A 13749-nucleotide genomic window follows, 5' to 3' on the forward strand; every position below is an offset into this window, starting at 1 on the left:
AAGAATCGGCGAATTTGATTGTGGTTCCTCAATATCCCTCCGACCCTACTCCTTACAAGAAACAAATTTGGAAATCTTATGTGCTTGATTTGAAGTCAATTTCTATTAACAAGGAACAAAGGTGTACTTGCTTAGGAATAGCGTGGAAGTGGAATGTACTTATTTTGTGGGTTTGAAAACTTTAACAATTCTGAATTTCTTTTGATGTGGCTGCTGTGGAAAGATTTGAAAGGTCATCCAAAAGATCGAGAAAAAAACAAGGAAACTCAAGGACGAGTTTTTTTCTTTTCAAGAACAGGAGTATGATGTAGTGCACGACAATAAATATAGTTTCTATATTAAATTTCATTGTTTGTAACTTCTCATCTTTCAAAGCTATGTATTATTAGGTGTTTAGCAACTATAATCTTAGTATTAAGTATCTATCCTATTAATGTATTGTACTATATGTATGTAGGACTCCATATACATTTGTTTTGTGTAATTGAATGAGTCTCCTCTCTAAATTAAGCGTTTAACTTGGCTGTACGAGTCAATCCGCAAGTAACAACATCGAATGAGTTTCGTTGCTCCTGATTGAATGAACTCCATATTATATATTCCTGTCCCTTCGAGACCCTTCGCTCATCAGGTCATATTATTTCATTTTTCACAATGCCTATTGATTAAAAAGTGACCCCAAGTTCCAATTTATTTTTCTTTTACTTTTCAAAATATCTAGAAAAAAAATTAACATTATTTTACACATATGGCAAATAAGTGCGCTTGATTATGCCACATAAGCAGACTTAACATAATTTTTAATAAAATTAACGGATATGACAAAGTGAAGCAAAATTGAGTTTCAGAGAATACATTTATGCAAATTTCAGAAGTAAAGTGAGATCAAAATAAATTTAGAAAAACGTTTCTCGAATATAATAGGATATTACATTAGTGACGGTAAATGTAAAGGTTTATCTCCACCCAAATATAGTGAAGGGTAAGTTATGGGCGGTGTGGATCTTCTGTTGTTGGTGCACTAATGACACTGGATCCGCTTCTCTCTGTCGATAACAGAGTGTTAAAGGTTTACGGTGCGAGTTGATAAAACTCGCTCTAATGGCTGTGGCTGCTCCGGCTCTGCATCACCACCTACGGCTCCGCTTCTCGAACCCAATAACACGAAAAAGGCCGTCTCTTCCCGGCGGAGCAACCGCCTTCCTCACCCATTTGCAAATTCACCAGAACTCAGCCCGCATCTCTCTCATCTCCTGCTCTTCAACTTCTCAGTCCACTGAAGCCAATACAGACACCCCCGAGTCTTGTGTGAATTTGGGTCTCCAGCTCTTCTCCAAAGGACGGGTAATTTCCCTTATTTCCCTACTAATCATCGCAACTTTCGATTTCTTTGAGCAAATTTTACGTTTTTGTGAGATGGGTGTGTTGAGTTTTAGTTTTCTATCAAGAACGTACTGTCTATATGTTATTGATAATGTGTCGATATTAATGTTTTCGGTTTCCTAAGTAGGAAATACCGTATCTTTAGTTTAATGTGTTGAACTTTGAGGTTGGGAAAGCAGAAATATTGTATCTTTGCGCATTGTTTCAATTTGCATACGTTTAGAAATTTGGATTTTGGTGAATAAGAAGCTCTCATTTGTGCTGTATGAAATATTTGATATCGTGTCTCTATGATCCTGGAGTTTTCAGGTTAAAGATGCTTTAGTTCAGTTTGAAACAGCACTGAGTTTGGATCCCAACCCAATCGAGGCCCAGGCTGCACTGTATAACAAAGCCTGCTGTCACGCCTACAAGTAGGGATTTCGGGTTATTGTGTTGGTTTTCCTTATGCATCTCAGACTATTGAAAATATGCCCGAAGTTTATATTTTCTATCTGAATTTACGTCCAACTAATTCTTAGCTAGGCTGATAGGTGTTTTTTTTCTTCACATTTTGAGGAAGAGGGGAAGGAAGGAAAGCTGCTGATTGTCTACGTACCGCCTTGAGAGAATATGACCTCAAATTTGGCACAATTTTGAATGATCCCGACTTGGCCTCTTTCAGAGCTTTGCCTGAATTTAAGGAATTGCAGGAAGAGGTTTGTTACTAAACTCAAACTGTTAACTGTAAATTGTTTTGTCCTGTAATTTTGAGAGTGCATCTCATCCTCTGGTTGTTTCAACCGGTTGGGGTTTGTAAGCGATGGAATCATATGAATAGCTGTTATTTATTGTTGAAACCTTGCCACGTTTTCTTCTGTCTTTGGACATCTTTTATGACAATTATTTCTTATTTATGCAGGCTAGACTAGGTGGGGAAGATATAGGCTACAGTTTTAGGAGAGATCTCAAACTCATTAGTGAAGTCCAAGCACCATTCCGTGGGATTAGGAGATTCTTTTATGTAGCATTCTCTGCAGCTGCAGGAATCTCAACGTTCTTTACTGTACCCCGGCTGTTCCGTGCATTTCAAGGTGGTGATGATGCCCCTGATCTCTGGGAAACTGCTGGCAATGTTGCCGTTAATGTTGGAGGTAAAATCAAGTGCTTTTACTTGCATATAAAAAGTACTGTTCTCCCTCTTTTCTATGTATAAAAGTATTGAGTTAATCCATATAGAGTGTCTTTGATGAGATAACGTTGTTATAAATAACAATACTACGTTTGTCAGATATGGTTCTTTGTAAGATACTTTGTTTCATCGAAAACAGAACGTAATAATCTTATAGAATATCTGGAGACGTATGAGTTATCATTCATTCAATGAGTATCTCATAGAAATTGGGAGTAGCAGAAAAAAAATAATAAAAAATAAATAAAAAAAATAAAAAAACCAAAAGATCCAACTTTCAAGAGTGTAAGCTTTTGGGTTGTGTGTTCACTGTTCATTGGCGGTCATGTCTTTCAATTTCTTGGGAGATCAAGGGATTGAATATGATACTGAGTGAACATTGTAACTTGCTATTTAATATGACTAAGCTTTTGAATCAGTAATCTACAGGTCTTATTGTTCTTGTGGCGTTGTTTTTATGGGAAAACAAGAGGGAGGAGGAACAACTTTCACAAATATCTCGCGATGAAAATCTATCGAGATTGCCATTGCGCCTCTCCACCAACCGGGTTGTTGAGCTTGTGCAGTTGCGAGACACTGTTAGGCCTGTGAGTACCACTCTTTCTTCATTATCTCTATGTAGGTTATACGTTCGTGCAGTTCTTGTAATTCTACATCTATTTTCTGTTTTCATTATCTGGATCAATGCCATTGGTCTGATAAAGTCTAGAATTTAGGTTATTTTAGCAGGGAAGAAGGAGACTGTTGCCTTAAGTATCCAGCAGGCAGCAAGATTTCGAACCGAGCTCCTGAGAAGAGGTGTTCTTTTAGTTCCTGTCATCTGGGATGAAGTTAAGGTACCTCAAATAGAGAAGAAAGGCTTCGGTACACCTTCAAAGGCAGTGGCTGCTCTTCCTTCTATTGGGGTAAGATGCAAAGACTTTCATCTATAGTTCTCAATGCATGTTCTGAGATAGACTTCGATAAGTTATTTCATTCTTCCCACCATATCTGTTGGCTCCAATGGTAGGAAGATTTCGAGAAACGAACTCAGTCTATAACTGCAAAGTCAAAGTTAAAAGCTGAAATCCGATTCAGGGCTGAGGTTGAATCCCCTGGAGAATGGGAAAGGTTACGTGCTACTCTTTATTGTCTACACACTTGTTTGACCATCAATTTATTACTCTAAATAACAAAATGTTTTGTGTTTGTATGCATTATTCGGTTTGTATGGTTTATATGCATTATTGTGTTGATATGCTTGTTTAGGTGGATAAAGGATCAGCAAAAGTCCGAAGGAGTTACTCCTGGAGAGGATGTCTACATTATACTGCGCCTAGATGGTCGAGTTCGAAGATCAGGGAAAGTAAGTGCATACTGCATTTATGGCTACTTAAGTTCTGGATTTGAGTTTCTGAAATAGCAGATTTAATCTCCTGCATTTCATTTCAAATATACGCATTTCTTTTGCTCCATTTATTTCCATACACCCTACAAACGTTTAAACTGGTTCGACCCAAGGAAAACTTAACTCCGAGTGTCATCCTCTCCTTTTCGTTTCCCTTTTTATTGTTTTGTTGTTGAATACATCTGTAATATACTCCGATGTCTTTGCAGGGCATGCCGGACTGGCAACAAATTGTGCAGGAGCTGCCACCAATAGAAGCATTACTTAGTAAACTCGAAAGATAGGAGAGTTTTTATGGATGCCTCTGTTAGGCAATCATCTGGTTCTTACACTTCCCAACCCCCATAAGATTTCCTTCAACTCCATCCCTTACGGGTCATTTTGTATTACTAATACGTCTGCAGAAGCACAATTCATGTACATTCCACTGATGTATTGTAAATTTTACCACGAACAGTGAATTTTAGACGGGTGGAAATATATTTCGATTTTTTATTATATACAACGCAGTTTCTTGGTTGGATCGTCCTTTCTAGAATGCCGTTACATAACTCTGTGGGGGCTTGTAGCTTAAGTAGTCAAGCGTTTTACTCTCACACACTCTCGTTCTCGTCCCTAACCACCGTTATACCTAACTGACCGAGTATAATATAGAACGGCTGGTTTAGCTGTTGTTTTCAAAAAGAATAGTCTGAATCTCTTGACGTAGGAAGAAGTTTAATCAAAGTCCGCTTAAGTGGCTCGAAGTTGTTGTAGTGCCTGCTGGCGCAAATTAAAAAAACTATATCAATTTCAATGAGTAGTTACACACCGACTTGTCGTTTGAATATAATAAAATCATTTTACATATTTCAACAAGCAGTGTGCTTTTGCTTCGGTTTTGATGCGGCTTATTTGAAATTGCTTTAAGAATCGCTAAAAGAGTGTGCTTTGGTTTTGATGTGGCTCGTTTGAGATTGCTTCAAGAACGGCTAAAATAGCTCTCTGCTAACTAATAATTCTGTAATAACGTTTGATAGAAAAAACTCAAAAGGCACTTCCAGGTCAAATAAGCGATTTCTGGAGAGGGTGAGCATTTCCAAATTCCAATTGCTTTTTCAAGAAACACCTAGTTTTTTTCAATTAAAGTCACAACGTGATTATGATAAAAAGCACTTCTAACAAAAGCACTTACGAGCGGAAACAGTCCGAAAACGGCCCTTATGAAATCTCTACCAGCATATTTTCCGGTAGTGGTTGATTTCATTTTCTTGGTAGGTTTTGAACAAGTCATGGATTGTTCCAATTTCAGTTTTCTTTGTAGCAATTGGAACGAGGTTGAATTAATGCAAGTCAACAAAGTAATCACCTCCTTGAAGAAATCAGCATCCAATTTTCCATTTACTGAACCTTTCGTCCCTTCCTAGGTTATCTTCTTCTCTTGTTCATAGTATTTATAACAACTCAGCAGCTATAAATACAAGTTGGCAGCCAAAAACACACCATACAAAAAACTATGGCCAATTCCTCCACCATTATCTTTTCCTTGGCCCTCGTCGCCGCTCTGATCATCTCCGCTGATGCAGGGGGCGATCACAGGGTGAGCTGGGTTCCGCTGAGACCCGGCTGCGAGGGTTCGGTAGCAGAGTGCATGGATGATCATGATGTTGAGTTTGGCATGGACTCAGAGATCAGCAGGCGCATCTTGGCCACCTCACAGTACATAAGCTATGGAGCTCTGCAGAGAAACACCGTGCCTTGCTCTCACAGAGGTGCTTCCTACTACAACTGCAAGTCAGGTGCTCAGAGCAACCCCTACAAACGCGGATGCACTGCTATTGCCCGTTGCCGGAGTTGATCACCGGTGTAGCTGTTTTATGTTATGGATTTAAGTAACAGATCATGCTGTGAATTGTAATGCTCATACTATTGCCTTATCTTTCTGTTTTTATCCCGACAATACTGTAGTCGAAATTTTCTTGATCAACCTTGTTATTTAACTTAACAATCTATCCCAAACCGGGAAGTACCTGGCTAGAGCAGTGTTCGAGTCATCCTACTTGTGTATGCCTGGATTAACCAGAGCCAACTCGGTTGGGGCTATTCTGAAAGGTGAGTCCCTGCACGAAGAAGTCTGACCTGGGCCAACCACAGTCTAAGTAGGTAAACGAGTTCGAGAATCATCGTTCTAGGATGTTCCCGACTAGTATAATTTTATGAAATATAAAGATGCTACGGAATGTCAAAGTTTTCCCAGCAGCCAAACACTCAAAAATAAACAAACAGCAGTGAACTGTTAAATTCTGATAAGAAACAACGCATGATAAGATATCATCTCATATTAATGACTTTCAAATGATAGACCGCGAACATCATTAGCTACAAGAGCACAACGAGTGTTTATAATCTCATAGAAACATCAGCTTCAATCGGTCAAGCACAAATACACAATCGCAGACAAAGAAAAGATAGCACAAAAACCGAAAACCTTATCGAATGTAGGATGAGCACTATGTTTATCATCAAGAACATGAATTGTAACTAAATTTATGCGGAACCTTCATCTTGCTTCACTTCATCTGATGCTGGCTTGGACTGCTGCATTGGAGACGGAGAGCCCTCCATTCCCATCTCTGTTTTTAGGTCGTTGATGCTGCTCTCCAACTCATTTATGCGAGAGCCCATCTCGTCAAGTGATCATAGTTAAGGAAACATAACAGATATTTCACTGATAGCACACGGATAGTAAGGTTTCAAACCCGTCAAGATCCAACTATCAAAACTTGCAGGCAAAACCAGAAACCAAATGAAAACCGAAAATCAAAAAGTATACACAGACTAATTCCTTCAAACTAATCAGACATACTGGTAGTTGTGGCTATAGGAGGAATCTATAACTAATTGAGAACCGAATATGACATAACCCTAACGCGGACAGATAAACGCTTTCAAAGTTAAAGAAAACGGGAAAAGGATATTCTTCGTAACAATGGAGTCGGACATTGTTTGGAACCTAGATTGCTGCAAACAGAAATTTTATCAATAACAGTCAATTATTTGATTCAACCAACATCACCTCAACTCGAGAAAAACTCACCATTTGTTGAAGAAGATTTTGCACCTGCGAAAAACAAACACCGAAAAATCATTACCAACACAAACATTCTTGTAAAAATGATCCAATAATCTCAAAATTCTTCATTTTTCGAACAAAAATCGAAACTCAGAAAGCTATGAGAACAATTAGGCACTCACAAAAGCAGACATGTCGGCAGTGCTCTGCTTCGGATCCTCCGAATCATGCCCGTCCTGCAGAGAAAAACAAATTCAGAGCAAAACACAGCCAAAGTGCTCCACAGAGTGGCCCTAACGACACGTCGTACGAGCAACAATCGCCAAAACCGACGCACATTTGGGCGAATTGCAACGATCAGAGAGAAAGACAGAAGCTTTTGCGGTGATATCAAAAGTAAACGAATTTGGGCATTCAAATTGTAGCTAGAAAATTCAAAATTTTGAATTGAACCGAATCGGAGTTGAAAAATTCAGGAACCCTAACGGCAAAACTAGACGAAATTGAACGATTTATTTCCAGAAAAATAACGAAATAAAGCACGAAGAATTGAAATTACCATTCTCTGCAACTTTTGGAAGTGTTCTTCTTGCTCCTTCTTCCGTCCGTACAGTAGCTGCAATGGCGATGCGTTGGGGCCTTTGGGTGCGGTGTGGCCTCTGGTTTATAGTTCCGGTGATTCGTTTGGACACGAAATTACTTCTATGCCCCTCTTTTTGAATTCAAATTTTCTTTTTCTGGACCAAGGTGATGATGGGTATTTTTGGAAAGTCAATGACTTGGAAGTTGAGAAGCTGAGCGCCACTGGAATTTCAAATTTCTATTACAAAATGAACGAAAATAACTTCAATTGACCAAAAAATTAGTACATTTAACGGTAATAAATAGGCACAAGTTAAAAGTCTTTCTTCACCTGATTTTACTAGTAAATATGAAATCCAAAAAATTGTAGATTTCCTAAGTGTTTTTTGGCATCGAATAAATATATTCTTCTATTCTATTAAGAGAAGAGGGCTTGTCAACTTTTTGCCCCATTTTTTTTCAATTTCGCCCTCACTTTTGAATACACAGCGTTGACATGAGGAGGGCAAAATAGTAATTTTGTATCTTTTGACAAAATAACAATCATATCCCCATTTTTTCTATTTTACCCTCACTTTTGATACACAATATTTACAAAAGGAGGGTAAAATAGTAATTTTGTATCAAAATATTTACATAAGATAAAAATATGCACTTATTAAAAGAAATTATCCCAGCATCATTTTTTCATACAAGTAAAATCATGATGTTTTTTAGATTGTTTGAATGAACTGAAGCGGTTGCGCTTGAGGAGAACGTGAGAGGAGGTGGGCGGTTGTTCACACACACAAAGTGTCTGCTCTCTGCTAATAGAGATAAAGATAAAGGATCTCGATTCTCTACATTTATCATTCGTGCAGTTACATGCATTTAGACAAATCTTGACTATTCATATAATCTAACAATTTTAATCCTCCCACGTCATGTTAGAATAGCATGCACGTTTTCACCTGAGAATTAATACTCTCTTTACGAGTCTTCTCTTTGGCCAATTGGGCCAAAGCTACAATTGATGTTTTAATCTTGTACACGCCGAGCGTACGTATTTTTCTTGTACTATAATTCATTTTGATTGCGAACGTATGTTTCATGTACTACAATTCATTCTGATGAGGCTAAACCTAGCACATTGATACGTCGTTGGCAAAGAAGTGTGATAGGTTTGCATTCGAGTGATTCCAACTTAAATGACTAAGAGCGTTTAATCCTGCATTCGTCATTCGATAGTTAGTGTTTGATTTTGAATATATGTCATTTTCGGCCCGAGTATAATTAATTTCTCCAATGTCAATGAACAAAAAGGGTATTCCATTATCCAATCAATTGCACTATTTTCGGTCAAAGGGAATTTTATTACAAAAAATACACTTTACAACAAAGGCCCAACACACACTTGAAATACAACAAAAAAAGACCTAAAACTAAAGTAAAACAGAAAAAAGCTTCCACAACCATCTCCACCCTCTGAAACAGGTCCAACAGTTGATTCCCCTCCTCCGTCCAGTAACACCTCCACAGATGTCACCTCCAACCACAAGTTGCTACAAGAGCACAGCCATAAACAAGGGATGAGTGGCAGCCAAGTGAGCAAAGCCGACTGTCAGAATGAAGTTCGTGAATACCCACGAACAACTCTGTCTAAACCGACAGATTACAATGAGAAAGTGGTGGTGGTTGTACCATCCAAGTTGGATCAACCGTCAGAACTAGACACACAAGCTCAAGAAGAAACGTGGCTGACGATTGAATCGAAGATAGGCAGGAAAGAGGTATACCTTCAAGAGTAGAGGAACAGGGGAGACCAAAGAGAGAATTGGGAAGAGATAACTGTAGAGGCAGGGAGAGAAGAAGGAAAAGAAAAAAGAAAAGACACGACGATTGACCCAAACCGAAGCTAGGCCCGATGCCACCGGAAAAATCCAAGAATGAAAGGCTCACAGGTAGTGAGAAATACTCTCAAGGAAAAGGGAAAGAACTCTTACCAAGGAGAGAATTTTTAGAGACTACATTAATCAATTGCACTATTTTTGTACTCGTGTCAGAAGGATATAGTTTTGGAATATTTTATTAACTGAAATTTATATATTACAAAGAAAGAAAAAAAGAAATGAAACCGCGGAAACAAAACAAAACAAAACAAAATAAAATCAACAATCTATCCGTTGGGAGATATTCACTGATTTCTTGCCCACCAAATTGAATTAACATGCACCATCTTCCTTGATCAAATCCAAACCTCATTCAAATTTTAAAAGAGAAGTAATACTAGATCAAGAGCTAGTTCGCCAATCGTGTAATACTTTCAAATTCTTGAAAAACTACAAGCTAAACAACGGAAACTCGCTGCCTTCTTTCTGATATCATCCATCAACTAAAAATGATTCCGACACCGGACTGTGTTCTCAAAAGAAGTAAGAAGAGGACTATTCCAATTGTATAAATCATAACTGATACACACTGGAACAACAATTTCAAGAGAAGAAACAAAACCCTGATGCTTTTTCCAAGAGAAGAAGCAAAACCTCTTCATTAGCAGATCTATATCGTCTGTAAGCGTTGTTTATGAAGATCCAGTAAATGCAGCATCATTTATCTTTGTTCTCTGTCGATGCTTTGTTGTCCACATAAGGATATTCAGACGGGGCAGACCATAGACCGACCAGTATTACTAGGTGGAGAAAAAGAAGCATTGCCGATGAGTACAGGCTTGAAGGAAATACATTCCAGCAGAACTCCACCCCAATAAACAACAGTATACTGTCCAGAATAAAATAAGTTCAATCAACAAAACAGATCAAAGTAGTAATCATACATGAATTAGTGAAGACTATGTAGCCTAAGGATTTCAATGATAAAGCAGCCTACCGGAGTACTGTGGGGAAAGGCGTTTTCCACAATAGATAAGGTAAGCTATGGAAATACCTGCAGTCAGAGACATAAAGATCTTTTGAGTGCTATGAACAAAATTAATGAATATAAATATTGAACCGCGCCATACCACTTCATGAGTAGGGGAGCACCATAAAAAGAAATCCCTGTAATTCTAAAGTAGTGGCCATATTAGCACAGGTTATGCATTGACATCGGGATCAGAGAAAATAGGTGCATTCAGGCGATCAGCTTTCCATCTCATTTGAGAATACAACTTTTACAGATCCAATATTGTAAATTAGCTACCATGCAATGATCGAGCACATACAATACCGATGAAATTCCCAACAAACATAGTCGTCACAATATCTGAAATCACCATGCCCACGTTAGTATCAGTTAAAAGGAGAAGTAGTAAGGAAAAAAAACCTTATTACAGAGGCCTGTTACTTACATTCTTTCCTAAGGACCCTGTTGGATGAATGGATATTGAAGGACTTCTTCAAAGGGAATGAACTTGTAAGAGCAAATTTGAGTTTTATACGATCAAGTCTAGAATACAAAAATTTGAAGAGTCCACCTTCATGCCTGCACAAGACGATTACCAAAACATATTCGGCAAAAATACATAATTATTTGGCCATCTATAAATTCCAATCACTTGTCAAGATACTAGAGGATTGCATGTTATTGTAGACAAGAGTATCTTAGTGCCAGTAGAGTGGTATCAGGAGGTTGTGATTGTCAAATGTCGAAATATGTTGAGATCAGGACAAATGTTTTCTTTTGGCGGGAACAACTTTCATAACTTCAACTTTATAACTTCCTAAAAAATTTTTACTGCCATAAAAATAGAACGATCCATACACCTAACACATTCTCCACGCCACTTCCCCAACAACGCTTATTAAAAAGAATTGTACAGTTATACTTACATGCACCATCTATAATGAGCAAAAGCAGTGAGTAAACCAAGGTGAGCAATCAGCAAAGATATTGCAAATGCCTTCGATACAAATATTGGCTCAGGAACAAACTTGAAATTAACAGACCTGAAAAGAATTGCATGTTATTTTTCAACAACGAAGTGCACTAATGAAGGGAATTTCAAATGAAAAATAGACCATGTATTGCTGAATGAGCACAGAAATTCGAATGGAGAAATTTCTCTTAAAGATCATAAATTATTGTTCAAAGAATGTACCAGAAGAGAATAAAAACACGACCGAGATTAAAGGCTCTTGAGATGTATGCAAACAGATGAGACATGATGAAAGGCATCCCCAACAGTATCTGCAGAACCATACCATTCAGCAAATAGCTGTCAACAAATGAACACCTGACAGGATAATGCTCTTGAAATGAGGATCTTGAAGTTTAGCTCACCTAACGATGTTGGAATAAAACACATACAGTCAACTTCTGCACTACCAGAGTTGCTTACTCTGAATTCTAAAAATGGTTAAAGAAAAATAATAGAATGTACATCAAGGCTGCAAGGCTAAATCAAATGAAAGCTTACAAGCCTATGCAAACATTAGTCCGTTGAAAACAAAAGGAAGAGGTAAGCACCTGTACAAGCGCCGCACCAGATAACGCTGATATCACTCCACCGATACTCATAGCCTGTAAAAGATGTGCTGCTGGTTGAGAAATTTTAGCAACTAACTCATGCACGAATCTTATAGAAATGTAATTAAATTACCTTTAACATGAGGAGTAGTAGAGGTGGAGCATAGAGAAGCACATTCATCTTTATGGAAACAGCTCCACTTGACAGATCACAAAAGGCAAAGTTAAACAATCATAGTTTATCTTCACAAAAGTTCATCAAGGATGTAAGAATGCTACCTGAAAATGATCAGTCCCAGATGCCACTTTTGGTAAAGAAGTGAGGCCAATGAAGCATACAGGAGCATCATGGCCAAACAGTCATTAAAAAGACGAAGCACAAAAATAGAATGAACCCTTTTCGATAGACAAAGCAAGATGAAAGCCCACCATGGAACCTGCAAAATAACAAAAGGGAATTGGAAGCCAAAATCAGAGCTGACACACAAGGGAGGAGAATCAAGTTTAAACCAAAGTTGTCAGCTGAGAAACAATACGCTGTTATCTTCAATATCCGGTAACACTTATGTTAAACATCCAAATATGTAATACAGTTAGTTTGACTACGAATTCCATGGAAAAACCTTCCATTTATTTTGTCATCAATTAGCATGTACAATAGATAGTTCATTAAACCATCACAACTTTGCAACATCAAAACCGGTGGGCAAAAGGCGCTAAAGCAGAATCAACACTTCATATTCACAAAAAGACTGAAATTTGTCATACCACATCTGTCTTCCCATAGATGAACAATATGATCCCCAAGTTTATAATGTACAAAATCCCGAACAAAATCTGCAAACATGAAATAGAAACTGAAACCATCGGACAAAAACTACGAGTAAAAACTAAAAACATCAATGGAAAAACTTCCGTATTCGAAAAAAAATGATCACCTGAGCTGGATGAACTTGGCCTCCTGTAACATACTTAATAGCAGAATAAAAGTAGAGGAAACCAGCAGGATAAACCAGCGGCCCTGTGTCGCCTTTTAAGTTAGCATAGTCTCTCTCTCCACCAAGAAACCCACTAACCTGTCAATCAAATACTGTCATTTTCTCGGCATATTTTCTTAGTGACCAAACAGTCAAAAGAAAAAAGATATAAACTTGGGGAAGATCACTCACTTGTGACATGTACGCGTCCCAATCTATCTTCGTATCTGCAACCCAACAGTCACAATATCACCAATCCGAATTCATATATACAAGAGGGAGAGAGGGAGAGAGGGATAGATTACAGGGGACATAGGCGATGATAAGGGCGACTAGGATCGCATCGCAAAGGAGCAAGGCGGAAGAGAAGAGTAATTTAGGGTCTTTGAGAAATTTGGGGTTCGAGGAGTTGGAAATCCGCCGCCGTTGCGGGGGTTTCGGCCGCGTCGCCGCCGTCGATCTGCCCGCCATGGTTGAGTCGTCGTCTTTGGACCCCAAGGCTCAAACGTACCAAAAATTTAAAAAAGGACCTGACCGTTGGATTTGAATACTAGAGTCCATGATCTGACCTTTGCTTGAAATCGGGCCGGGTTGATGGTAAACAGAAACATAGGCCCAATATAATCTTTATATTTAGAGTAAATTGTAGCAATGATCCCTCAACTTTAATCAAATTTGAGCAATGGTCCCTCAACTAAAAATCCATTACCATTGGTCTTTCAACTCATCAAAATGTGTAGCTATGGTCATTTTT

The 13749-nt window shown here is 38.3% G+C and overlaps 4 protein-coding genes across 6 annotated transcripts; 2 read left to right on the forward strand and 2 right to left on the reverse strand.

Moving 5' to 3' along the window:
* Positions 1 to 1007: 1007 nt before the first annotated feature.
* On the forward strand, positions 1008 to 4446 carry LOC126617391 (protein LOW PSII ACCUMULATION 1, chloroplastic-like). Of its 2 annotated transcripts, XM_050285442.1 has the most exons (9): positions 1010 to 1344; positions 1693 to 1796; positions 1946 to 2081; positions 2285 to 2516; positions 2984 to 3141; positions 3271 to 3459; positions 3564 to 3664; positions 3803 to 3899; positions 4151 to 4446. In XM_050285442.1, the coding sequence occupies exons 1-9, from the start codon at positions 1102 to 1104 to the stop codon at positions 4223 to 4225; spliced, it is 1335 nt and encodes a 444-aa protein (XP_050141399.1). In that variant the 5' UTR covers positions 1010 to 1101; the 3' UTR covers positions 4226 to 4446. The 2 variants fall into 2 exon arrangements, 1 of the variants encoding a protein (XP_050141399.1); XR_007621350.1 differs by lacking the exon at positions 4151 to 4446 and having other exon boundaries at positions 1008 to 1344; positions 3568 to 3664.
* Positions 4447 to 5420: 974 nt separating this feature from the next.
* On the forward strand, positions 5421 to 5907 carry LOC126617479 (rapid alkalinization factor-like). Its single transcript, XM_050285570.1, has one exon. It carries the CDS (start codon positions 5437 to 5439, stop codon positions 5776 to 5778), a length of 342 nt encoding a protein of 113 aa, XP_050141527.1. The 5' UTR covers positions 5421 to 5436; the 3' UTR covers positions 5779 to 5907.
* A 334-nt stretch (positions 5908 to 6241) lies between these two features.
* Positions 6242 to 7710, reverse strand: LOC126617480 (heat shock factor-binding protein-like). The gene is made up of 5 exons (XM_050285571.1): positions 7553 to 7710; positions 7176 to 7229; positions 7018 to 7041; positions 6899 to 6941; positions 6242 to 6613 (listed from the first exon to the last, which is right to left on the reverse strand). The coding sequence occupies exons 1-5, from the start codon at positions 7553 to 7555 to the stop codon at positions 6468 to 6470; spliced, it is 270 nt and encodes an 89-aa protein (XP_050141528.1). The 5' UTR covers positions 7556 to 7710; the 3' UTR covers positions 6242 to 6467.
* A 2530-nt stretch (positions 7711 to 10240) lies between these two features.
* Positions 10241 to 13516, reverse strand: LOC126614327 (dol-P-Man:Man(5)GlcNAc(2)-PP-Dol alpha-1,3-mannosyltransferase-like). 2 transcript variants are annotated; one of them, XM_050281920.1, is made up of 12 exons: positions 13301 to 13516; positions 13188 to 13222; positions 12957 to 13094; positions 12787 to 12855; positions 12298 to 12455; positions 12152 to 12218; positions 11969 to 12072; positions 11651 to 11785; positions 11382 to 11498; positions 10901 to 11034; positions 10441 to 10815; positions 10241 to 10332 (listed from the first exon to the last, which is right to left on the reverse strand). In XM_050281920.1, exons 1-11 carry the CDS (start codon positions 13464 to 13466, stop codon positions 10745 to 10747), a joined length of 1194 nt encoding a protein of 397 aa, XP_050137877.1. In that variant the 5' UTR covers positions 13467 to 13516; the 3' UTR covers positions 10241 to 10332; positions 10441 to 10744. The 2 variants fall into 2 exon arrangements, with proteins under 2 accessions (XP_050137877.1, XP_050137878.1); XM_050281921.1 differs by having other exon boundaries at positions 11651 to 11739; positions 12019 to 12072; positions 13301 to 13515.
* Positions 13517 to 13749: the final 233 nt, after the last annotated feature.

This window comes from Malus sylvestris, chromosome 3, assembly GCF_916048215.2.
Source record: "Malus sylvestris chromosome 3, drMalSylv7.2, whole genome shotgun sequence".
Classification (NCBI taxonomy): Eukaryota; Viridiplantae; Streptophyta; class Magnoliopsida; order Rosales; family Rosaceae; genus Malus; species Malus sylvestris.

What these genes read in the sequence shown, in the direction of transcription:
- LOC126617391 (XM_050285442.1), top strand. Translation starts at nt 1,102, where the DNA reads ATGGCTGTGGCTGCTCCGGCTCTGCATCACCACCTACGGCTCCGCTTC. An exon ending in GCCTGCTGTCACGCCTACAA is followed by an intron (nt 1,797 to 1,945) that starts GTAGGGATTTCG and finishes ATTTTGAGGAAG; the next exon opens with AGGGGAAGGAAGGAAAGCTG. An exon ending in TGCGAGACACTGTTAGGCCT is followed by an intron (nt 3,142 to 3,270) that starts GTGAGTACCACT and finishes TCTAGAATTTAG; the next exon opens with GTTATTTTAGCAGGGAAGAA.
- LOC126617479 (XM_050285570.1), top strand. Translation starts at nt 5,437, where the DNA reads ATGGCCAATTCCTCCACCATTATCTTTTCCTTGGCCCTCGTCGCCGCT.
- LOC126617480 (XM_050285571.1), bottom strand. An exon ending in CTGCCGACATGTCTGCTTTT is followed by an intron (nt 7,042 to 7,175) that starts GTGAGTGCCTAA and finishes TGTTTTTCGCAG; the next exon opens with GTGCAAAATCTTCTTCAACA. An exon ending in AAAATCTTCTTCAACAAATG is followed by an intron (nt 6,942 to 7,017) that starts GTGAGTTTTTCT and finishes TTCTGTTTGCAG; the next exon opens with CAATCTAGGTTCCAAACAAT.
- LOC126614327 (XM_050281920.1), bottom strand. Translation starts at nt 13,466, where the DNA reads ATGGCGGGCAGATCGACGGCGGCGACGCGGCCGAAACCCCCGCAACGG. An exon ending in TACTACTCCTCATGTTAAAG is followed by an intron (nt 12,073 to 12,151) that starts GTAATTTAATTA and finishes CATCTTTTACAG; the next exon opens with GCTATGAGTATCGGTGGAGT. An exon ending in ACTAATGTTTGCATAGGCTT is followed by an intron (nt 11,786 to 11,968) that starts GTAAGCTTTCAT and finishes TTATCCTGTCAG; the next exon opens with GTGTTCATTTGTTGACAGCT.